The 24,755-nt window shown below is 47.2% G+C and overlaps 1 protein-coding gene across 1 annotated transcript in view; it reads right to left on the bottom strand.

The window, feature by feature from the left end:
- Window positions 1–11,774, bottom strand: part of SPON1 (spondin 1) — a 508,583-nt gene extending 496,809 nt beyond the window's left edge. Inside the window, exon 1 of the mRNA XM_084828189.1 lies at window positions 11,238–11,774. Coding sequence (XP_084684315.1) covers window positions 11,238–11,487 — 250 coding nt within the window. The 5' untranslated portion in view covers window positions 11,488–11,774. The remainder of the gene's footprint in view (window positions 1–11,237) is intronic.
- Between the last annotated feature and the right edge of the window lie 12,981 nt (window positions 11,775–24,755).

Below are 24,755 nucleotides of genomic sequence, written 5' to 3'. Positions count from 1 at the left end.
CCATTTTGGGGCTTCTGAGGCGGGCCTGATACCACCTCCAACTCCTAGGCCCTCTGGATGCATGCTAGCAGCTGCCTTGTTGTTCCAAGAGATAGGGATAGCCATTTTTAAAATGGCAAATCCCTGTACATACAGGGAGTCGCCATTTTAAAAATGGCTCCCCCGCTCTCCAGAACAACAAGATGGCTGCTGGCATGCGTCCAGAGGACCCAGGTAAGGAACTGGCAGCTGGGCAGTGGCAGTGCAGGCTGGGCTTCCCCATCATGCTGAAGTGCACCGAAGGACTTCAGAGTGACCCAATCCACTTCAGGCGGTTTCGTGTCCCCTCCGCCTCACTTTGGAGATGGCCCAGAGTACCCTGCTTTGACTCGGAGCTCAGACTTCATGCTGAAGCAGTGCACAGCCCTAGTGGCATGGAGCAGCAGGGAAGAGCAATGTTTGTCATGTGCTTCACAACTGAAGTAGTGCACATGGCTGTCTAAAGTGTGTGTGGTGGGGAAGGATAAGACAGTCAAGTACAGGGCCTAAAATTACCTAGCTTCACCCAGTGCTGGCTCCAGGTTTTGGAGGGCCCTTGGGCAAGACACTCTCCATGGGCCCCCTCCTTCAGGGAGTCTTCCTTCTCACGGCCATTGTCACCAGGTGCTACTGCTCCTTATCCTCTTTCTCATCACTGCTACCACTTGCTTTCTTGGCAGGCAGGCAGAGAGCAAGTGGGCAATGGCATCTACTGGTCCTCCTTTTCACTGCCTCCACTGTTTGGGCCAGGGTGAAAGGCTGGTGAACAAGCAGGTTGTAATGAAGAGAAGGGGGAACAAGTCCAGGGGCTCTTGTCAGTGTCCCCCTACTGGGGTGTGGACCCTCAGCAGGTGCTCAACCATGCCTCCCCTTGACACCAGCCCTGGCTACACCACTGAAGGAACCCTGTGAGGCCCAATCCATAGAGAGAATCAGGTAGCAACATGAGTAGTTTCATCCTGTGATTGATGGCTGTGTGGATTCTGCTTCACGAAAGGAAGGCACTGAGCATCTGTTCCCAACACTGGCATGGTTGACATTATAGAAATGGCACCACCAAATGATGGCTGTGAAGGCACCACAAGATTCTAAGTCCCAGACAGATCTATTTTTAAAACTGTGTTTGTTTGTTTGCCAGGTCCCAGACAGATCAGTTTGGCAAGAGCATCACAACTATACTCCATTTTTTACCATTTTTTTGTCACTAAAGGAAAGGAAGGAGTGGATCACATCTGTGTAACTTGTGATCCACCAAGCCACACACAACTAATCAGCCAGATACGCCAAATGCTCATTGCAACCCCTACTATTTTTTCTAGTCTCAGGCAGGAGGTTTATGACACTCCTGATGGACCATGATATGTAAGCGATATGCTGTTTTGGCTAGGGATGTCAGAGAATTCCGCCACGGATCTCGGTGAGGCCAAATGCCAGTGCATTCGCTCCCCCGAAATCTGTGGCGGAACAAAGCCCCCCGCCCCCCCACCCCGCAAAATGGGCCCAGAACGGAGCACCTACCTGCTGCCATCCGCGCTGCATTGTGAATGGCGGCCACGTCTGCAGCTGCCCTTCGCTTCTTCCATATAGCCATGATAGGCTATGTAAATACTTACCTAACCTATCACGGCTAATGCAGGGACGCCATTTGTGTCCCTGTGGAAGCCGTGATAGACTACGTAAGTATTTATGTAGCCTATCACGGCAAAACTAAGGGAACGCAAATGGCGGTGGCTACGGCAGCCGCCATTTGCGTTCCCTTTTTTTTGCCGTGTGATAGGCTACATAAATATTTACGTAGCCTATTATGACAAAAGAGGGGCGCAAATGGCATAGTGGCCGCCATTTGCGTTCCTTTTTTTTTTTGTCGTAATAGGCTACGTAAATATTTACGTAACCTATCATGGCAAAAAAAAAGGGAACACAAATGGTGGCCGCCGCAGCCGCCGCCATTTGCGTTCGCTGTTTGTTTTTTTTGCCGTGATAGGCTACGTAAATATTTATGTAGCCTATCACGGCAAACTACAGGGACAAAAATGGTGGCGGCTGCGGCAGCCGCCATTTTCATCCCTGCAGGCTGCCCAGCGGCCGGATGTCCGGCTGCTAGGGATGTCAGAGAATTTTGCCACGAATTTCGGGGAGGCCGAATGCCCGCGCATTTGGCCCCCTGAAATCGGTGGCGAAACGGTCTGCCCCCCCACCCCCCCGGGACGGGATTTACCTTCGGTGAATCTTCCTGGAGGCGGCGGCTGTGGCGGCGGTTTGGCGGCGGCGGCTGCGGCGGCCGGTCTTCTGACCGGCTGCTGCCGCCACCATTTCCAGTAAAACAAACAAACAAAAAAACGTGATAGGCTAAGTAAAGATTTACGTAGCCTATCACGGCTAGATTTTTAAAAAACACCGTGATAGGCTACATAAATGTTTATGTAGCCTATCACGGCTGATTTAAAATAAAAAAAACTGCGCGTATGCAAATGGCGGCGCACATGGGCACCACCATTTGCGTTCCTTATTTTGGCACGTCTTAGCCTACGTAAACATTTACTTAGACTAAGACGGCGAAAATAAGGGGAACGCAAATAGCGTAGCATCTACGCTATTTGCGTTCCCCTTATTTTCGCCGTAGTCTACGTAAATGTTTACGTAGACTACACGTGCCAAAATAAGGAATGCAAACGGCGGCGCCCATGGGCGCTGCCATTTCCATATGCACGTTGTTGTTGTTGTTGTTTTAACTCAGCCATGATAGGCTATATAAATATTTACATAGCCTATCACAGCTGCCTGCAGGGACGCAAACGGCGGTGGCTATGGCCGCCGCCATTTGCAGTCCCGGCAGGACAAGATTTGCGGCAGGAGGGATGGGGCGCCTCCCCCCCGGCCAGAATTTCAGGGGGGAGGGACGGGGTGCCTCCCCCCCAGCCAGAATTTTTGGGGGGAGGGACGGAGCGCCCCCCCCCACCGCGAATCAACTTTCGTAAAAGGTAAGGGACTTTCGTACATCCCTATCTGAGCTCATGGGTTTCTTGGACGGAAGAAAACAGAGAAAGAAGAACGGTAATCCTCGGATGATCAGAATTGGAGATTAATTTTAGAAAGACATCAACGGAAGCCAAGCTGAGTGGAGATCCCTTATGTTTGAAAGGGTAGATGCTGTGCCCTCTTCACATACAGCCATGTACCTCTCTGTGATGAAGTCCCACAGAGCTGCTGCTGTTAAGTGAATGATGGAACTATGTAGGTGAGACTAATCACAGGCACTTTTTTTCTCATGCAGTCAACACTTGCCCTTCCAAGATGTTTCCACTTGCACAGGAAAGACCCCATAAAGACTGTCCAAAGCATATAAAATATTAATGGATACACATGATCATGGAATTGAAGAAGTTAGACAAAGATTGGAGGGAGAATTTGACATGTGTGTTCAAAAATTTGGAGGAATGTAGGAGATGTGACTTCTAAATAAAAGTTTTATGTGTGTGTGTGTGTGGTATTACATGCTGTCCAAGCTGTCTAGGATGTTTCCAGCACAATGTTTTTTTGCTGTACATGTAATGGAAGGGTGACTAGTTTTACCCCTGTATGGTAGCATTATAATCTATTTAAGGAATGCTAAAAGGAGATAATGACCCTGTTCAGATGCACATTGGGGCAGGGAGGTTAGGCTAACCATGGTGCAGAGTGGTTAGTGCTAAACACTGCAAGAGCCCCTGCCACATGTGCAGCTACCCATGGTCCACAGCATTGTTAGCCTAACCACTCTTTAAACACCCCTTCTCCTGCAGTCCTCCAACTGCTCCTTGACATATCCCAGCAGCCTTTATGGCTCACATGGCCGTTACAGGAGCAGGGTTGCTGATGGCCATTGGCAGCCATTCCCTTCTTTCTTTCTGATTCCATTACAGAAATAAGCAAAGAATAAATTAAAATGGTGGGAAAGTGTGCAAAAAACACTGTATATCACTAAAACGTGCATTATCCCCATATATTGCTAAAATGCACATTTGCGCATATGCGCATCTGTGCAAAATCCCTATTTTGATATATGGTGATTTTGCGCAAATGCATACTTTAGCAATATGGCAATTTTTGCACAATGGAAGTGCTCCGTTAATGGAAGCGCTCCATTAACCAGATATCACACTAAGCCATGGTTACTGCTGCTAACCATCTTGCAGCAGGCAGTTCGTGAGCATGGTTTGTGCATGGAGCTCAAAACTCCTAACCATTATGGCTTAGCATGACATCTGAACAGGCTCAATAACTGTATCAAAGAAATTACAAGCTATGAGCTACAGTTAACACCACCAACTATACTTTTGGGTGATATAACATTCTGCTCCCTATAGATTTAGTGGCGATGGTGAGTTATATGTTAATTGCTACAAGAAAGATCCTAGGAAAATCCTGGCAAACATTATATATGATGGCCCTTGTACAACAGACAAAGAAGATCTGGATTATTATGTTGATGAATAAAATAAGAAGCTATAAGCTGCTACAGAAGGGAAGAATGAACTCCACTCAGACTTTTCAAAATAGCTGGAGGCAATTTATTAATTACTGGAATAGGCATAGGCCAGAAGATCTAGTAACTTTAGACATGCTTCATGCATGTTAAGCTAAAGCATTGTAATCTGTGTGAACAAATGTATCCAGAAACTAAAATAAAAACTACATATAAAAAGAGAACACTATAATATGAACCCCACCCACGTCGCTGCATCATTCACATGTAACCCCAACTATATTGCATCACTTGGTAGAGATGTCTACATGGCTATGGGTGGCTGAATATAAAAGGGACCTCCAGCAAAGTTCCAAACCTCTAAATGATGGGAGTCAGGATGAAATATCACTGACCATTTTTTTTCTCATGTTCTAGATCTCCTCATAGTTTCAGAACATCAGAACTCCCACAGGGTTCTATTCTAGTGTACTACTATTTTCTCACCCTGTTTTTGATTTTGACAGCCCTATGAGATAGAACAGAAATAGTGCCTTTTAAAAACAGCAAGGAATTGTCTATAGCAAGCAATTGTATATCCCTTCATTTCAGATGGGTTTTTTTTGTCAATCTGCAATCATATTTTAGTACTTGTATCTACAAGCATAACATCAAAAATGCATTTCTAAATGATTGCTAATAGCTTCAAAGTTTTAGTGCTTGGAATGTTAAGAAGACACCTACATTCAAGATGCTGATGAAAATCAAAAAGAGCTGGCAACCACTTCCTCTGCCCTTTTTTTTTTTTTAAAGTGAAGTGAGGGAGCACCCAGCTACTTTGGCAACGAGGAGAGAATAATGGGGACCCAGATGCAGCTTTTATAGCACAGTCATATGCATGTCTACTTGGATGTCCTACTGCTCAGTGAAGCTTATTCCCAGGTAGGTGTGCATAGGACTGTGGCTTTAAAGTTTTGGAATGCTTCAGTCAGAGGAAGTCCTGGGAGATGGAGAGGAACTGACAGAGAAAGAACTTTCATCCCTCACCTCCTAATTCTTTCAGCTGATGAAGACTCCTTTAGGTAAGCCTCATCTCTTGTTCTGCTTCTGGAACAATGTAATTGCTACAGATACAGTCTATGGGTATGCTATAGTTTTATACCAGTTTAAATGGCATTGCTTCTCCCTAGAGTGGTGCACACATGGCATCTTAAAACTCTCCACCCTATTTGTGGGCAGAGAAATTCTGGGGAACAGTTCATCAAATTTCTCCAGGGGAAGGAGAAATTGTCCAACGGTTTCTTGGGGATGGGGCTTGCCATTAGCAGTGACAGTAGCACAACTCATTTCTTTTCTTCATGTTTTGGGGGTTGTTTTTGTTTTGATTTGCTGCCCTGTAAGTAGCAAAAACAGCAACTGTGTTAACCCTGTTGATTCTCTTGGACCTCTCAGTGGTTTTCAATACCATCGACCATGGTCTCCTTCTGGATAGGCTATCTGGGCTGGGAGCTAGAGGTATTGCACTTCAGTGGATGGCCAATTCCAGGAGGTGGTGCTGGGGAATTACTGCTCTGTCCCTTGGCAGTTATACTGTGGGGTGCCACAGGGCTCTAATTTATCCTGCATGCTGTTTAACATCTACATGAAACCACTGAGGGAGGTTATCTGGAGATATGGACTGAGGTGTCACCAATATGTGAATGACACCCAGCTCTATCTCTCCTTTTCATCAAACCCAGGTGAGGCAGTGGCTGTTCTGAACCAGTACCTGGGTGAGGTAATGGACAGATGAGGGCCAATAAATTGAGAATCAATCCAAACAAGATGGAGGTTCTGTTAGTGGGTGGGTTGCCTGCCCAGCTAAGTGATGTTCAACCTGTTCTGGAGGGGTTGCGCTCCCCCTAAAGGATCAGGTTCATAGTCTGGAGGCGCTCATGGATCCAGCATTGTCACTAGTGGCACAGGTGGACTTAGTGGCACGGAGCACCTTTTATCAGCTTAGGCTGATATACCTGCCATTTCTTTATCTGGACGGAGATAGCCTAGCCAATGATCCATGCTGTGATAACCTCTTGTCTGGATTACTGCAATGCATTATACATGAAGCTGTTTTTGAAAACAGTTTGGAAATTTCAGCTGGTCCAAAATAGGTCAGCAAGACTGTGATCATGTGATCATACTATGGCTGCACTTTTTATCTGCACTGACTGCCAGTCCATTTCCAGGCCCAATTCAAAGTGCTGGTATTAACATTCAAAGCTTTGAATGGCTTGGGGTCAGGTTACCTGAAGGGTTGTCTCCTCCCATATACACCTGCTTGGACCCTTCTGTGTGAGCCCCCACCAAAGGAAGTGAGGTGGGTGGCTACTAAGAACAAGGCCTTTTCTGCTGTGGCTCCCCAGTTGTAGAATGAAATTCTGAGTGAGGCTTGCCTGGTACCTATATTGTATTCTTTTTGGCACCAGGTGAAGTCCTTTTTTCTTTTCCCAGGCATTTTAATTTTTCAGTTTTGTTTTAAATCTGGTATTGTATTTTAAATCTTTGCATTGTGGCTAGGTTCTTTTTTGTTTTTTATTTTTATACAGTAGTTTTAAACATTTACATTTTTATATAGTACTTTGGTGTCTTGTATTTTATGGTTTAAATTGTTCACTGCCCAGAGAGCTTCAGCTATTGTATGGTATAGAAATATAATGAACAAACAACCTGGCCACCAATGTGCATACTCCACAATTCCCCAGACCTCATCATTCGAGGGCATTGTGTATGAGTGTGGGAGGGGGGAAGGTGGCCACCACAACAGTGGGAGAGAGAGAGGGGGGGGGGAGGGAGAGAGAGAGGGAGGAAAGATGGACAATATTCTAAGAAAATTCTGCGAAGTAGGCTTCTTTTTTAAAGGAGGGGGGTGAAGAAAAGGAAAGTCTCCGAAATTTTCTCAGAAATAAATATATTTTGATAAATGTTGGCTAAACTCTGGGCTCCCCCAGAATCCTGAGGAATGTAGCTTAGTGAGATGCTAAGATTTCTTTGTTCATCGTCCCTAGCACTGACTCATTAGAACGCCAAAGTCCTCGGGAAGAGAAACGATGGTCAAATTAGTTAAAATTTAAAGTGTAGATATGCTCAGTACCCTTGGAGACGACTGTGTTTGGAGTTTCCTTGGTTTCAGACAGAAAAGAACCTTGGATTTTAACCAGTGGTGGTCTAACTTAAGCCCATTCATTTCAATGGGTCTACTCTAAGTAGCACTACTATTGGATGCAATCCTTTGCCTAATCCCCACAGAATTCTTTCCATTTGGAAGATAGCAAGGCAACCATAGATGGTTGATTTACATGACTAATATTCCCACAGGTGGCCCTTTTTCTAACCATCACATGACAGAATCTATGTGGAACCCTCCAATGCAAACTGAGCAACACAGATTATCAACATTTCCTGAATGCATGCTAGTGAAGAGAGACAAATGTGTAGTGAACTCTTTCACAAGACCATGCACTATATATCCTGCCACATGGTGATGGTAAAACTATCATTATGCCATTGGAAAACTGGCTGTGTGAAAAAGCTGCTAGTTGGTTAAAGAAACTGAAGCATGAGTAAGTGTGGATCCTCCTTCCATTGTTAAAAATGAACCTACCCAGAACCTGTGATGAACATCTGAGGCCCTTCTCCAGGGCTTTCTTCACATGGAGCTTTTATCCTGCAATTGAGATTGTGCCTTCAAGGAAGTTTGTGGGCTCTTTACATGATGTCGTGACCCTCCAGGGCGTCTCCTGCACTAAATGCCCTTTGTTCCGTTTTTAAATAGATTGCAGATAATGAGATAATTACCCCACTGTGTTCTACTTGAGTTACCTCCTTGAAAAGAGGAAAAGCAGCAAGAAGAGGAACGAGATCAATGAAAGATAAGGGAAGATTGAGATATGAGGAGAAGGAATGGGAAAGGGGTGGAGAAGGACGTGCATGAAAATGGGAGTCGTTATGATCTGGCATTTAAAACAGAAGCAGAAAGCCCAGTTTTAAATGCAGGATTTTAGGCTGGTGTAGAGATGCCCCAGATGTCTCCTCTGAGGGTGGCTGAGAGGAAGGCAACAAAGGAGAGGGGCTTTTGAGTGGTGCCCCTCCCCAACTTTAGAATGCTCTCTCCACTCAGGTCCACCTGGCACCCTTACTGTCATCTTTTCAGCAACAGGTAAAGACTTTCTTCTACTCTTAGGCATTTGATGGCATATGGTGGGGCTTTTAATGTCAATTGTTCTATCAGGTCCTCGCATCTTATTTTTTAAAACTTTTTTTAGTGGTTTAAGATTGTATATTATGTTTTCATTATGTTCTGGTTTGGGGATGTAATTTTTGTGAACTGCCCAGAGAGCTTTGACTATTGGGTGGTATAGAAATGAATGAAATGCAATGGCTCATGCCACCCTGCTTATCCAGCTGAAGATAAGTGGTTACCAGCTGAACAAGAAATACCAGAGGGGAATGCTGTCCACACTTGCTCTGTCTCTCGGAAGAAAGCTTCAGGCTCCAAGTGATGGTCCCTTTCTATTAAGAAACCACCCCGCACCCCACCCCAGTGACAAAAACACATCAGGAATAGATTATCATGCCTTCAGAGTTTGACACCAGGATTTTTCCACTAATGCCCTCAACCCGTTAACATGTTTGCTGAATCTTTAGCTATAAACTGTCTTAGTGACTTATGCAGTATGTTTCTTGTTTCCTGGGAATTTATAAGCAGCAAAGCCTCAGTTTGTCTTTAATTAATCAACTTTTCTTCTTACACAGATTTTGTGCAGATAAGACAGCTATTTTCTAGGAGGATCACTTAAAAAAATAAATGTGCGGGGGGGGGGGGGATCTGTTTCCAGACTTAGTGTGATGTAATTCCATGTAGCATGAGAGAGACTTGTTAAACTCTTGTGACAGTTAATAAAAATAAAATGAAAGTGACAATGTTGAACTGCTGTAGGAAACAAAGTTACACTTACAACATTTTCTCATGCTCCTCCCATCTGGCTAAGTTTTAGGAGGTTCTGGAACAATTTATCTTTGAAATTTGCAAGTAATGTTTCTGTGTGCTAAAGTTCTGATGTCATCTTCTCTAATGAATTAGAGGATCAGAGTCTACAAACTTTTACCACTAGTAAATATGTGAAAATGATTATTTGATTGCATTTAGCTAGCAAAAACTTCGTATTTCCTCCATTTCTTCAGGAAGTTCATTTGAAAGCCTATTTTCTCCTTCAGCTGCAAGGGTGCTTCTTGGCAACTAAGAACAATACCCAGTACAACTGTAATTTTCAAACCTTTACAAGAATATTTACAGCCTAGTAACTGCCAAAGAACCTAAGAAGCAGGTACCAAGCTGATCTAATACAGAAAAGAGTTCCAAATGCAAGATTTAGCTGATCACCTGTTCACAGAGAATAATTCCCACCCGTTTGTTTCAATTTTATTTCTCTTTTTCATCCCATTTCCCTTCCAACCATAAAAGGGACAAATATTCACAAGTGTTTGCCTCTATTGAAGATTCCCTTTCCTAAGAATATATTCTAGGAGAGAGCAGTTTAAAAATCCCATCCCTTCTCAATCTGAGTTTGTCTCATGGGAGAAGAAATATACTCTTTTATTTACAACTAAAGGATGGGTGGAGGGAATGGCTGCCTCCCTGAGTTGCTTCCACCCTTAGTAGATTAATGGGTTTTTAATGTGAGACTTGGTACTTTCACTCAAGGACACATTCAGAGTGGGCTTATTTTCCTAAAGTAAGTGTGTGTGTGTGTGTGTGTGTGTATATATATATATATATATAAGTTATGTGTACAGGTAAGGAAGTTAAAAATTAAATAAAGTGTACAGACAGAGAAGTTAGGTATGTTGATCTCAACCTCAAACTGCTGTTCAGGGCTGAAAAGGGTAATTTGTAGGTGTTTCGCCTGTTTAAGGAGGCAATCTCAGCAGAGCAAAAGACATCCCAGTCTTAACATCTTGAAGGTATTTATCCTTAAGCCTCCCACCTCCAGGGGAGGGTGAGTGTTGCTTCCTTTCCTCCACTTGTATATTCTTCTTGAATTATCTACTCAATAGGTGGCTGGGGGAGCCGAAGAAATTTTCAGTGCCAGGTGCTCCTGAGCATGCGTAGAGTGTTTGCCTCACAACACTAATTACAACCGGCAGGACTTCCAAGCAGTAAGCAGGCTGGAGCCCTAGCATCCTTCATTTGAGGGAGTGGACAGGGGAGAAAGGGAGAGAAGGGACCAAACCTAAGTGGGAAACGGAAGGAAGCCGGTTGCGTCCAGCAGCCTTCTTGGCCCACTTGCAAACTATTCATATTCCTGTTTCAGAGCAAGATAATTAACAAGCCTATTGACTGTCCCTTGGCCAAGCGAAATCATTTCCATTTGCAGCTCGAAGTGAACAGGGAAGAGGGCAGGGGGCAATTAAGGTAAAAAACAAAGCAAAACACAAAATGCTGCTGCATGCATTATAATAGGACAGGCTTCCTTCCACCCAATCAGCGTACAAAACGGGAGACAACAGCAAGCCCACCGCCTCAGAAAGAGGTTTTCAAAATAATAATAGTACTCCAGAAGAAGTGTTGCTCTCTGTTTAGGCAGAAAAGCATCTCCAAAGCCAGCAACGCGTGGGGACAAGTTGCAGGGACTCGATCATCCCTGCAAACAGGAAGAGACCCTGTTAGTGCCCCGGCACTTGCTCCGCCCGCTGCCCGCGATCGCTGGGATCCTTGGAAAGTGCCGAAGCGACTTACCCCTGTAACTGTTTCCGGGCTTGTAGAATTCCGGATCGCCTTCCACGCGCAGGCTAAATTCATTGTATCCTTCTCGCCTCGTGCCTTGGGCTCTCAGGATCCGGCTGCAATATCCTTCGGATTTGGAGGCTCCTCTCTCTAAGGTCTCATCCGCGAAGGAGGCGAATGTCACCAGGGGGAAAGTCCACGCGAGCAGCTGCAGGGCTTGCCAATAACCATAGCGAAGGGGAGGATGAGAGAGTCCCATCATCTGGGTTCCCCAACAACTTGAGAAATAATAATAAAAATAAAGAAATGGGGGGGGGGGGAGAGAACCCCGCCGCGTCTAGCTGTTGCTGCAAAAAATAATTACGATAATTATAAAAACTCACAACATGGGCAGGTTGAAAATAGATGGCTGGGGAAAGCCCCCACCACCCCTCCCTTCTTGTCTCCGGAGAAAGCAAAGCAAGAAACTAACAAACGCAGCCTTTAATCGGCTGCAGCCCGCGAAGATCGCCCCCCCCCCCCGCCTGGGGAGGGCTGTGAGAGAGAGAGGGAGAGAGAGAGAGAGAGAGGAGACAAGGGGGAAAACTGCTAGCTCTGAAGCACCAGCTTAGCCGCTGCTAAGGAAAGCCGGAGGAGGACTGATCTTGCCCAGATCCGAAGTGAAGTGCTGTTTTGTTTCAGACCTTGTGATTAGCCGCTCGGCGATGTTTACTTAGCCAAGCTCAATTCACAGGGGTCGGCGAAATAGCAGAGCAAGGGGGGGGAGGATGCTGTCGTCTCCAAGACGCGTCTGTGTGTGTGTGTGTGGGGGGGTCCCACTAGATGGGATCGAGCGACAGCGCCTTGGAAATTAATCACCTAAATTCCAGCCCAAGTCTATAGTAACTCTGTGGATAAAGGGGCGGACAAGAATGCCCTGACTGAACTCTCCCTTTCTTCGAGCCCCCCGGACCCGGACCTCCCCAGCCACTGCAAACATTTATCTCCGGCGATGCTTCGGGGCAGATGACCTCGACATAGACACGTCCAGCAGACGCCCGCCCCGCCCCGAGGCTGATGGCTTGGACGTTTCTCAAGAGCAAACTTTAGCAGCCCGAGAAGATCTGTAGGGAAACGGGTAAGGGAGATGCCCCGAGGCAAAAGGTGTGCTGCTGCTGCTGCAGCCCGAGCCTCTGCGTGTTTCCTCGGAAGTAAGCCCCACTGAGAGTTTGCGCCAATCTACATTACAACTTTAAACTGGTTTCAAACCGGTTTATCTAAAGTGATCCTGCAGTTTCATGAGGGTACTGAGAATTCTTTGCTACAGACCTCTGTCCCCTGCCCAAGAGGCCCCTCTTCCTAGAGCTACAATTCCCAGAATTCCTGTATTTGGTAGCCGTAATCACTAAAAACAGGTTTGAAACCCGCTGGGGGTTGCAGCCTCACACTGGGAACTACCTTAAGCGGGGACCCCAATGTGCGATCACAGCTGCTCTGGGGCAGAAAGAAGGGCCTGAGCTAGGGAGACCACCAATGGCCGAGAGGCGGGGATGTCACGTGGGCTCACTGGAAGGATGGCCGACGTGTGGCTTTAAACGTACCGGGTTTGTGGGCAGAGCTGGGCCAGTTTGTGACTGGCCAGGGTGTTTCTGATAATGGGGGGGGGAGAGAGAGAGAGAGATCCTGGCTGTCTGGGTGAATGCAGGGGTGCAGCCTGGACCTTGGAGTTGTGGATGACAGAATGTGGTGTGCTCCGATGGAGCGACCCATAATTTTCCCTGGCACAAAATACCTGATTTATTTAATAAAATAAACCCACCCGCTCTGATGGTGAGTCAGAGGTAAAATTACTGAATGGGGGTGCTTTCAGTTGAGGCTTTGTTTCATTCACAGAATTTAACCCGGGGTATGCGTGTTCAACCAGATGCCGTCGTCGTCATCCTCCATTTGTAACCTAACCTTCCCCCATTCCCCCCCCCCACTGCTGGCTTCTTCCACCTTTTTTCTTTCTGCAGAAAAAAAACCCATTAAGGAAGGAAAGCTGGAATAGCTGCACAGGGTCTTTTGAGTGGCAGTGCTCAGGATCTCTCAGTCTGGAAGCACCCAGAGAAGGTGTAATATCTGATGGTTAGCAACCCCTAGGAGCATACATGGGATGAAAAGCAACAGGCATCTCAGAATATTTCCATCACCTCAAGAGCCTGGGGATAGTTGGCAGGTCCCTTTGCACAAAGGGAATGGCCTTCTGCAGAAATGTCCTCAGTTTATTAATGCAATTTGTCATCAGAAGGAACTATGCAGGGACCCCTTGAAACAAAAAGGTGAAACAAGCCGTAAACATGACTCCTGGAGTTTTCCTGTGGCCTGCTCTGCGTGTTGCAGCTAGCAAAATGGCACATATGTGATGTTTGCAGTCCCCTGCTTCTGCCAGCCCTTCCTGCCAATCCATGCCATGCTGATCCCCCCACGCCCCGTGAGAGCCCCACCGGGCAGGAGGCAGCATTGGGTCTTTCCAAGAGCTGCAGGGCACCTCCACCAAGGCAGGAAATGAGATGGCTACTGGGGCACATATGCCTGGAATGCTTTGCTTCCTCTCCACATGAAAAATGCTGGGCTGGGCAGGAGAATGCAAAGATTAGGGAAGGAGGTGTGGTGAAGGAGAAGGACCGTGCATTATGCCCAAACCAGCCTTTGCATTGTAATCATTATGATTATGCATTATAGTTCTACCATTTAAATTCTACAATATAAAATCAGTGAGTTCTCCCTACCTCCTAAGCATCTGGCTGTAGCACATTAGGATGGTGATGTTTCTCAAGAACGATACAGGGGGTTATTTTACCCCAGCCTTTCAGTGCATGCCTAAAGGTGAAGTGGGGATTTGAGTTTGCATTTGTCATCAGGTGTCCATCCAGGGCAGGGCTGCCCTGCCATTGGGCAGAGTGAAGCAGTTGCCTCAGGTGGCAGACGTTGGGAAGTGGCAGTAAGGTGCTGGAGGAGAGATCTCTGTGCCATGTGGCCTGCTCTGCATACCCAGTAACTGGTTAAAGTATAGAAAGCAGAGAGCAGGAATAAATGGTAAATTCTCCCAATGGAGGGAAGTAAACAGTGGGGCCCCACAGGGGTCTGTTTTAGGACCAATGCTTTTCAACTTGTTCATAAATGATGCAGAATTAGGAGTGAGCAGTGAAGTGGCCATATTTGAGGATGACACCCAATTATTTAGGGTGGTTAAAACAAAAAAGGATTGTGAGGAGCTCCAAATGGATCTTTCAAAACTGGGAGAATGGGCATCAAAATGCAGGGGTGTATGAACCCCACTTACCAGTCTGCTCTGGGGTCTGCCGGGGGGGGAGGCAATCTGTCCCTCCCCCTGGAATCCTCCCCGGCCGGTTCTGCTCCATGGTGAGTCTGTGGAGCCGCCGTCCAGGGTTGTCTGCAGCCAGACTTCCGTCCGCTGCCGGGCTGCGGCCACAAATGGCGTCCGGCTTAGGGGATGCCATTTATGTCCCTGCCCTTTGCTGTCATTGGCTATGTAAATATTTATGTAGCCAATCACAGCAAAGGGCAGGGACGTAAATGGTGTCTGCTACACCATTTGTGTCCCTGCTCTTTGCCGTGATAGGCTATGTAAATATTTACATAGCCAGACATGGCAAAGGGCAGGGATGCAAATGGTGTCCGCTACGCCAGATGCCATTTGCGTCCGCAGCCCAGCAGCAGATGGCTGCGGAATGAAGGGGACAGACCCGGACCAGCTGCCACCAGGTAGGGTCTGTCCCGACCTTAGTTCATTGGGTGGCGGTGGGGGGGAGCAGTCCGTTCCGCCATGGACTCCGGACTCATTGGAGTCCGTGGCAGATTTCTCTGCCATCCCTATCAAAATGGCAAATGCAGTTCAGTGTAAGCAAGTGTAAAGTGATGCACACTGGGGCAAAAAATCCCAACTTCATGTATAGCCTGATGGGATCTGAGCTAGCAGTGACCAACCAGGAAAGAGATCTTGGTTGTGGTGGACTGCTCAATGAAGATGTCAGCCCAGTGTGAGGCTGCAGTAAAAAAAAAAAAAGCAAACTCCAAGTTAGGCATGTGGGGTGGGATAGATTGAAGTGGCAGCTCCTTTGACACTTCCAAAGCCCTGCTAGCTCATGATGGTCAGGATGGATGAGCGAGGGGTCTTAATTCTTCTTCTTTTTTGGCTCCAGTAGTTGGATGGTTGGTTTTTTCCTCCCACTGAAAGCAACAGGAGGGAAAATGCACGGGGTCCCATCTTGAGGCCTCATGGGAAGATGGAGGGGTCTTGCTCATCCCCATCACCAGAAAGGCTTTTGTCAGGTACTACCACTAGCTGGAACACTACCAGTGATAGACGTACACCCGCAGAGATTTCCACAGGTGTAATTGGAGCTTCTGGGGTGGAGTTGTGTAGAGGGGAGATCTTCACTGTCCACAGGTCCTTCCATTACTGTACAGGACTATTGTAATGGGACATGCTGAACCTGGTGGAATTCCCCCCTTCTATGCAATTCTTAATAGTAAGCCCTGTAGCTTCAGTCACTGGACAGGACAGAGAGAGAACACAGATGGCTCAGACCTGTTGTTGCAACTAAGTAATTGCTTTGAGGAATTAAAGAATACAGTGATCAAATGCAGTCATGGTGAGTTTTCCAAAGCTTTATAGTGTTCACCTGTCAGATAAGGGGAAAGATTTATTGAAAGGTTAGTGACGTCAAATTCCTTGATTTGGGGCCTCTAGATCAGGGAGAAGAGTTTGTAGGAGGGAACATGGCATTTCCCAACCTGTGCCCTCCAGATGTTTTGGACTGCAACTTTCAGGATTATTAATCACTGGCCCTGCTGGCTAGGTTGATGTGATTTGAAGTCTAAAACATCTGGAGGACACTCAGTTGGAGAAGGCTGGTTTAGGCCAACCATTAGAAAAACTGGTAGGGATGCTCTGTCCAGAGCTTGGAAGGCCTCTGGCATCTTAAATAATTTGGACAGATGGGAGAATTTCACCACCTTTATTGTCCCTTCCAGTGTGCTACCATAATGGAAGAAATCAGAGACTGTTTTGCCACTCTTAAAGTTACAAAATGCTCTCAGGATCTGGACCTGGCAACCCTGGTTAATAGAGGTTGTTTTCACATTATTTTTCACGTTCATTAGTATGTAGGGATGAATGGGCGACCTCAAGCCAGGTTCTCTGAGTGCCTGCCATGCCCCTGCCCTGCTCGCACATCCCCGGACCAACGCTCGACCTCCACGCGCCCCCCCCCCCGTATGCTGAGCCACCTGCACTCACCAGGGAGCCATCCATGAGCGCCACGATCTCCATTTTTCTAAAGGAAATGGCGATCGTGAACATGCGCCATCTCGTTTTACACAAAATGGCTCCATGAATAGCCCATATATGCAAAATTACAGGCATAAGTGGCCTGTTTTCTTCCGTAAAATGGCACTTGAAGACGGGTCCTGAATGAGTGTGGGCAGCTTGGCGAGTGCGTACAGGTGGGGGATGTTGAGCAGGAGCTCAGCTAGTATGGCTCTGGTGGGTGTGGGAGGGGCTCCACTAGACTCCCAGACCCAATCAGGTGCCTGCACCACCCTATTAGTATAATGTCTACTTAGTGTGTTTTTTTTACAGACAATCCAGACAATGGTTCCACCATCCAGGCTTTTCCATATTGTCCTCTTTATTTACAAACCTGATTAGTGGCAAATCCTCATCATAATCATAATCATCATAATCTTAAAATGCCAATTCCAAAACACTATGGAGGCTTTTCACAGCACCTGTGCCTTTAACTGAGAACTGCTGAATCTCAGGCCCAGGGGTGGAATATGGCCCACTGGGGCCCCAATCCAGCCCTTCCAGTTTCCCCAGATGGCCACACCCCTTCCCCTGCCCCCCCTTTCCCCCAAGCACTGATCGCTTAATAGTTTTCCAGATTTTGAGCAGTTTCCCCCCCATTCTTAAGGCTTAGTTAATGGGAGTAAGGGCGCAATCCTATGAATGTTTAGACAGAAAAATGTCTTACAACTCCCAACATTCCATAGCCAGCATGGGGAATGTTGACTGGGGCATGCTGGGAGTTGTAGGCTATTGTTCTGTCTAAATATGCATAGGATTGCACCCTAAGAGCTTTAAGCTAAAATATGCACGCGTTTGGGTTATTTTGGCCCAGCCCCCTTTTGCCTTGAGCCCCCCCCCCCGGAATGCGGCCCCCAAGAACTTCTCCAAATTGGATTTCAGCCCTTAGGCTGAGAGAGGTTCTTCACTCTTGCTTTAATTAAAAGCTGCTTCCTTGCCTTTTTCTTTCAAAGTGGTTTCTGCCTGTAATTAGTCTCCATGTTCACTCACATAGCCATTGCATTCCTGAATTGGCCCTTAATTAGCCAGTTCTTCCCAGGGAAGGCTTTAAGAATTGGTTTCCTCTCTTCAGCCCAAGCTGCTGCTAATCATTATTTTCCTTTATTTTTATGGTTATTTATTTTATTTATTAAATTTCTTAATCGCCCATCTGGCCGGTCACCTGGCCACTCCGGGCGATGTACAATGGTACAATTTTAAACAGTAAAATTACACATTAAAACGTTATTTAAAAATACCCTAACCCACCCCAAATGCTTGCCTGAATAATCAAGTTTTCAGTGCATGGCGGAAGCTCATTAAAGAGGGGGCATGGTGGAGCTCCCTAGGGAGGGAGTTCCACAGAGTGGGGGCCACCACAGAGAAGGCCCTACCCCTTGTTCTCACCAGCCTAGCTGTCCTGGCTGATGGGACAGAGATGGTCACCATTTGCAAAATTGTGCTCATAAAAAATAAAGTTACACCACCAATATTAATGTTGATGAGAGATGGCTCAGACCTGCTTTGCAAACTGTGGATGGGAAGCAATATCAACAATAAGGTACAACTGACCCCCCCCCCCATTCTGGATTATGATTTGCCTTGTGTACTCATGGAAGTTGCTTGGGAGGAGTGGGCTTTGGACAGCCTATATCAATACCTTGTAGTTCTATTGGACTGGTATTTATGAGATTTTATTGAGCTGTAGGTTGCCAGCTGTTTTGGGTGCAACCTGCATTAATACAGTCTTTACTGTTAACTCACTGCACTACAGCAACTCTCATGGCCTCTGAACAAAGGACCACTATTACAAGATGTAGAGATGGGCAACATCATGGTTTCCAAAGCTGATCATACAAATTCATGGAGGATAAGACTATCAATGGCTACTAGTCATGAGGGCTATATATTTCTTCCCGTATTGCAGACAGCATGCCTCTGTGTACCAGTTGCTGGGAACATGAGCAAGAGAGTGCTATTGCATTGCACTCATGTCCACTTGTGGGCTTCCCATAGGCAGATAGTTGGCCAGTGTGTGAACAGAATGCTGGACTAGATAAGCTTTTGGTCTGATCCAGCATGGCTCTCAATATGTTCTTATGACCCAGAACTAAGGATGGACGAAAGTCCCTTACCTGGTCCCGCAGCTTGCTTTGCGGTGGGGGGGAGGCGTTTCAGTTCACCCTCCGAAATTCAGGCCGGGGGGGGAGGCGCCCTGCCCCGCCCGGCTCAAATTCAGGCCGGGGGGGAGGCGCCCCATCCCTTGCCGCCAAAATTCAGACTTTGGAAATCTAGCCATGATAGGCTACGTAAATTGTTACATAGCCTATTACGTGTGTGTTGTTGTTGTTTTTTTACATTTACTTTGTAATGGCGGCAGCGGCAGCCGGTCGGAAGACCAGCCGCCGCCCCCGCCAAACCACCGCCGAACCGCTGCCGGGACCCGCCGCCGAGAGGGACATTCGATGAGTTAAGTCCCATCCCAGGGGGGTGGCGGGGGGTGGCGGAGAATTTCACCACCAATTTCAGGGGGCCGAATGCGTTGGCATTCGGCCTCCCCGAGATTCGTGGAGAAATTCTCTGCCATCCCTACCCAGAACTGATCGCTCACCTACACTGACCCACTTAAGCAATGATGGAAGGCAGGGGTTCTTTTCTCCCATTTTCCCCACAAAACCTAGCAGGGGCTTGAATCCTTATTTTATGGTGTGGACATGGTTTTAGGGCGATGTCTGCATGTCACCTAGTTTTAGTAAGAAATCTCTATACTGTTTGGGGTCCTGTTGCAACACTACTACCACTTCAAGTATAATGAAATGTAAATTGATGGCATCTGACTATATGTAATATTTCAATGTATTTATTTCAGGGGTGGGGAACAGTCCATGGGCCACTTGGGAGATTTTGCATCCACTGCTGCATCCCCTGCTACTACCCCATTAGGAATCCAGTCATGTGGCCACTTCTGGTAGCAGCACAGCCACGTCTGGTGGTGGCACAGGAGGGGAGGCCTATGATGGGCTCGGGGGGGGGGGATGCAGCCCTCCAACCCACTAAAGACATCGACCCTTGATTTATTTCCTTTATGAGTCTCCCTCTAGCCAAAGCTCTTAGGGGAACTAGGGGTGGACGAAAGTCACTTACCTGTCATCGAAGCTTGTTCGCGGTGGGGGGGAGGCGCTTCGTTGCTCCCCCCGCGAAGTTCAGGCCGGGGGGGAGGCTTCCCGCCTCGCCCAGCCGAAATTCAGGCCGGGGAGGAGGCTTCCCGCCTCGCCCGGCCGTGAACTCCAAAGTTTTTTTAAAAAAAACAAAAACGCCCCCGTGATAGGCTACGTGACGATCAACGTAGCCTATCACGGCTAGATCTGCAAAGTCTACCGTGATAGGCTACGTTAATCGTCACGTAGCCTATCACGGGTGACTTAAAAAAAAAAAAAAAAAGCGCGTACGCTAATGGCGGCCCCCATAAGGAGCCGCCATTCGCGTTCCTTATTTGGTCACTTTAGTCTACGTAAATGTTTACGTAGACTACGGCGAAAATAAGGGCAACGCAAATAGCGTTGCCCTTATTTTCGCCGTAGTCTACGTAAACATTTATGTAGACTACAGTGACCAAATAAGGAATGGGAATGGCGGCTCCCTGTGGGGGCTGCCATTATCCGTATGCGCTTTTTTTTTTTTTTAAGTCACCCGTGATAGGCTACGTGACGATTTATGTAGCCTACTACAGCTGACTTTGCAGATCTAGCCGTGATAGGCTACGTTAATCGTCACGTAGCCTATCAGGGGGCGTTTTTTTTTTCTTTTATTGGAATGGCGGCGGCAGCAGCCAGTCGAAAGACCGGCTGCTGCTCCTGCCCCGCATGAACACCCGCCGAACCACCGGCCGGACCCGCCGCTGGGAGGGACATTCGGCAAATGTAAGTCCCGTCCCGGGGGGGGTGCGGGGGGCGGGGGGGTGCGGAGAATTTCTCCCCAAAACTTGTTCGGGGGGCCGAACACGTTGGCGCTTTGCCCCCCAAAGTTTCGGGGAGAAATTCTCCGCCATCCCTAAGGGGAACATATAAAATAAATAGTTACACGATATCTCAGTATGTGCACATGTCTCAGCTAATCAGTATATGTAACATATGTAATGGACATATGTAATGTCAGAGAAATCCATTGCAGGAATGGAGTTCAAAGAAATCATGTCAGACTAGGGATGTCAGAGAATTCCACCATGGATCTTGGTGAGGCCAAATGCCAGTGCATTCAGCCCCCCAAAATCCGTGATGGAATGAAGCCCCCCCCCCATGAAAGGTGCGTGAAATGGAGCACTTACCTGCTGCCGTCCACGTTGACTTGTGAATGGCGGCCGCTTCTGCAGCTGCCATTTGCTTCCTCATTATAGCTGTGATAGGCTATGTAAATAATTACGTAGCCTATCATGGCTAATGCAGGGCCGCCATTTGCATCCCTGTGGAAGCCGTGATAGGCGACGTAAGTATTTACATAGCCTATCACAGAAAAAACACCAAAAAAAAACAGCGGACGCAAATAGCGGCGGCTACGGCGGCTGCCATTTGCATTTCTTTTTTTTTTGCCATAATAGCCTACGTAAACATTTACATAGGCTAAAACAGCGGAAAAAAGGGAACGCAAATGGCAGCCACCATAGCCACCGCTATTTGCGTCTGCTATTTTTGTGTGGGTTTTTTTCTGTGATAGGCTACGTAAATACTTACTAATAATTATTGACGTAGCCTATCACGGCTATATGCGGCCGCCATTCGCAAGTCAGCGCAGACGGTAGCAGGTAAGTGCTCCGTTTTGTGCGCCTTTCGTGGGGTGAGGGGTGGGGGGCTTCATTCTGCCATGGATTTCGGGGGCCCGAATGGAGTGGCATTCGGCCTCACTGAGATCCGTGGTGGAATTCTCTGACATCCCTAGGAAAGTGACCATGTTGTACTTGGTTCTTGGTTCTAGGGGAAGCAAAAGCCAAGTGTAGTCAAATGCATACCCTGGATTTTAGGAAAACTGATTTTAATAAACTCAGAACAATAGTAAGTAAGATCCCATGGCAAACAACTCTAATGAGATAAGGAGTCCAAGATGAGTGGAAGCTTTTAAAAAAGGAAATTCTCAAGGCACAATTACAAACAATTCCAACAAGAAGAAAAGGTTGAAGACAACAGAAGAAGCCAATGTGGCTTCACAAAAAGCTTAGAGATGACAAAAAACAAAACAAAAAAGGACACATATAGGAAGTGGAAAGAAGGCCAAGCAACAAAGGAAGAGTACAGGCAGGTAGCACAGAATTGCAGGGATGGAGTCAGGAAGGCTAAAGCTGAGAATGAGCTGAGTTAGCGAGGGATGCTAAAAGCAACAAAAAAGCTTTCTTCAGCTACGTGCATAGTAAAAGACAGAAGAAAGAAATGGTGGTTCAACTATAAAATGGCAAAATGGCAGAATGATAACAGATGACAAAGAGAAGGCAGAAGTGCTCGACGATTCCTACTTTGGCTGAGTCTTCTCCCAAAAGAAGGTCAATGAGCCCCCTGGCAAAGTGAAATACAGACTAAAGGGGAAGGATTGCAGCTTGAGATTGTTAGGCATATGTCAAGGAACACCAAATTACTTTGAATGAGTTCAAATCTCCAGGGCCAGATGAACTGCACCCTAGAGTAATAAAGGAACTGGCAGAAGAACTCTCAGAACCTAATGTTGTCCCTATCTTCAAAAAGGGCAAAAAGGAGGAACCTGGGAACTACAGTCCAGTCAGTCTGACATCAGTCCCTGGGAAAATTCTGGAACAGATTATAAAGCAATCCATCTGTAAGCACCTTGAAAACAATGCACTGATTACTCAAAGCCAACATCAAGAAACAATCCTGCCAGAATAATCTGATCTCAGTTTTTGATCAGGTCACCTCCCTTGTGGACTGTGGGAATGCTGTGGACATCATATACCTTGACTTTAGCAAAGCTTTTGACAAAGTGCTCCATGATATCCTGATGAGCAAACTAGCTCAAAGTGGGCTAGGGATGGACGAAAGTCCCTTACCTGATCCCGACACTTGCTTCGCGGTGGGGGGGAGGCACTCCGTCCCTCCCCACTGAAATTCTGGCTGGGGGGGAGGCATCCCGTCTCTCCCTGCCGAAATTCTGGCCGGGGGGGAGGCGCCCCGTCCCTCTGGCCGCAAAACCTCGTCTCCTGCCGGAACGCAAATGATGGTGGCCGTAGCCGCTGCCGTTTGCATCCCTGCAGTCAGCCATGATAGGCTACGTAAATGTTTACGTAGCCTATCACAGCTGACTTAAAAAAAAAAAAAGCGCGTATGCAAATGGCGGCACCCATGGGCGCTGCCATTTGCGTTCCTTATTTTGGCACATGTAGTCTATGTAAACATTTACGTAGACTACGGCGAAAAAGTCAGCCGTGATAGGCTACGTAAAGATTTACGTAGCCTATCACAGTGTTTTTTTAAAATCTAGCCGTGATAGGCTACGTAAATCTTTACGTAGCCTATCACGTTTGTTTGTTTGTTTGTTTGTTTGTTTTACTTGGAAATGGCGGTGGCGGCAGCCAGTCAGAAGACCAGCTGCCGCCGCCAAGCCGCCGCTGAGCCGCCGCGCCGCCAGGGACATTCGAGCAAGGTAAGTCCCGTCCCGGGGGGAGCGGGGGGGCAGACCGTTTCTCCACCAATTTCGGGGGGCCGAATGCACTGGCCTCCCCGAGATTCGTGGAGAAATTCTCTGACATCCCTAAAGTGGGCTAGATGAAACAACGATCCGGTGGATCCACAGTTGGCTACAGAATCGGACTCAAAGAGAGCTTATCAATGGGACCTTCTCAAGCTGGGGAGAGGTAACGAGTGGGGTACCGCAGGGCTCAGTCCTGGGCCCAGTGCTCTTCAACATTTTTATTAATGACTTGGAGGAGGAGGTGCAGGGAATGCTGATCAAATTTGCAGATGACACAACATTGGGCCAGATAGCTAATATCCTGGAAGACAGAAACAAAATTCAAAGTGATCTTGGTAGGCTGGAGTGCTGGGCAGAAAACAACAGAATGACATTTAATAGGGATAAAATGCCAAGTTCTGCACCTAGGAAAAAGAAACCAAAGGCACAATTACAAGATGGGGGTTACTTGGCTCAACAATACTACAAGCGAGAAGGATCTTGGAATTGTTGTAGATCGCAAACTGAATATGAGCTAACAATGTGATGTGGCTGCAAAAAAGGCAAATGTTATTTGGGGCTGCATTAATAGAAGCATAGCTTCTAAATCCCGGGAAGTACTGTTCCCCCTCTACTCAGCACTGGTTAGGCCTCATCTGGAACACCGTGTCCATTTCTGGGCACCACATTTTAAGAAGGATGCAGACAAACTGGAGAGGGTTCAGAGGAGGGCAACAAAGATGATCAGGGGACTGGGAACAAAGCCCTGTGAGGAGAGACTGAAAGAACTGGGCATGTTTAGCCTTGAGAAGAGAAGACCGAAGGGAGATATGATAGTGCTCTTCAAGTAGGGATGGCGTTTCGCTCCGCAAATCCATCAGACCGCTGGCACCTGTGCCCGCCGAGCTCCCCCCGCTCACTGGCAGTCTGGGCTACACTTGACCCCACATCCTCCACCGTGCTCGGTAAGCAGCCCGCAACTTACCCAGGCCTGTTCATCTCTGTCCTGATCTCCATGTTTTTAAAAAACATGGCAATCGGCAGTGCTTGCCCATAGACATGTGGGCACATAGACTTATATGCAGAAAGCCCTGTGGATCACCCATATACCCTAGTTTCACAGCGCTGTTTTGCTTATAAGTCTATGGGCAAGTGCTGCCGCTTTCCATGTTTTTTAAAAACATGGCGAGCAGGACAGAGATGAACAGGCCTGGGTAAGTTGCGGGCTGTTAACTGAATGTGGAGGGGTGCTCATCTGCAGCCTGGAGGGCCAGCGAGTGGGGGGAGAGCTCAGCTGGCTCCTGGAGAACCTGAGCTGGGATGGGTTCTCACATCCCTATCTTCAAATACTTGAAAGGTTGTGACAGAGGGGAAGGCCAGGATCTCTTCTCAATCATCCCAGAGTGCAGGACACAGAATAATGGGCTCAAGTTACAGGAAGCCAGATTCCATCTGAGTATCGGGAAAAATTTCCTGACTGTTAAAGCAATACAATAATGGAACCAATTACCTAGGGAGGTGGTGGGTTCTCC

This window comes from Heloderma suspectum, chromosome 1 (genome assembly GCF_057233095.1).
Source record: "Heloderma suspectum isolate Gila_16-S chromosome 1, 16-S_ref, whole genome shotgun sequence".
NCBI lineage: Eukaryota > Metazoa > Chordata > Lepidosauria > Squamata > Helodermatidae > Heloderma > Heloderma suspectum.
Note: the sequence above shows the minus strand (reverse complement) of the source record. Positions and strands in the feature narration are given on the sequence as shown.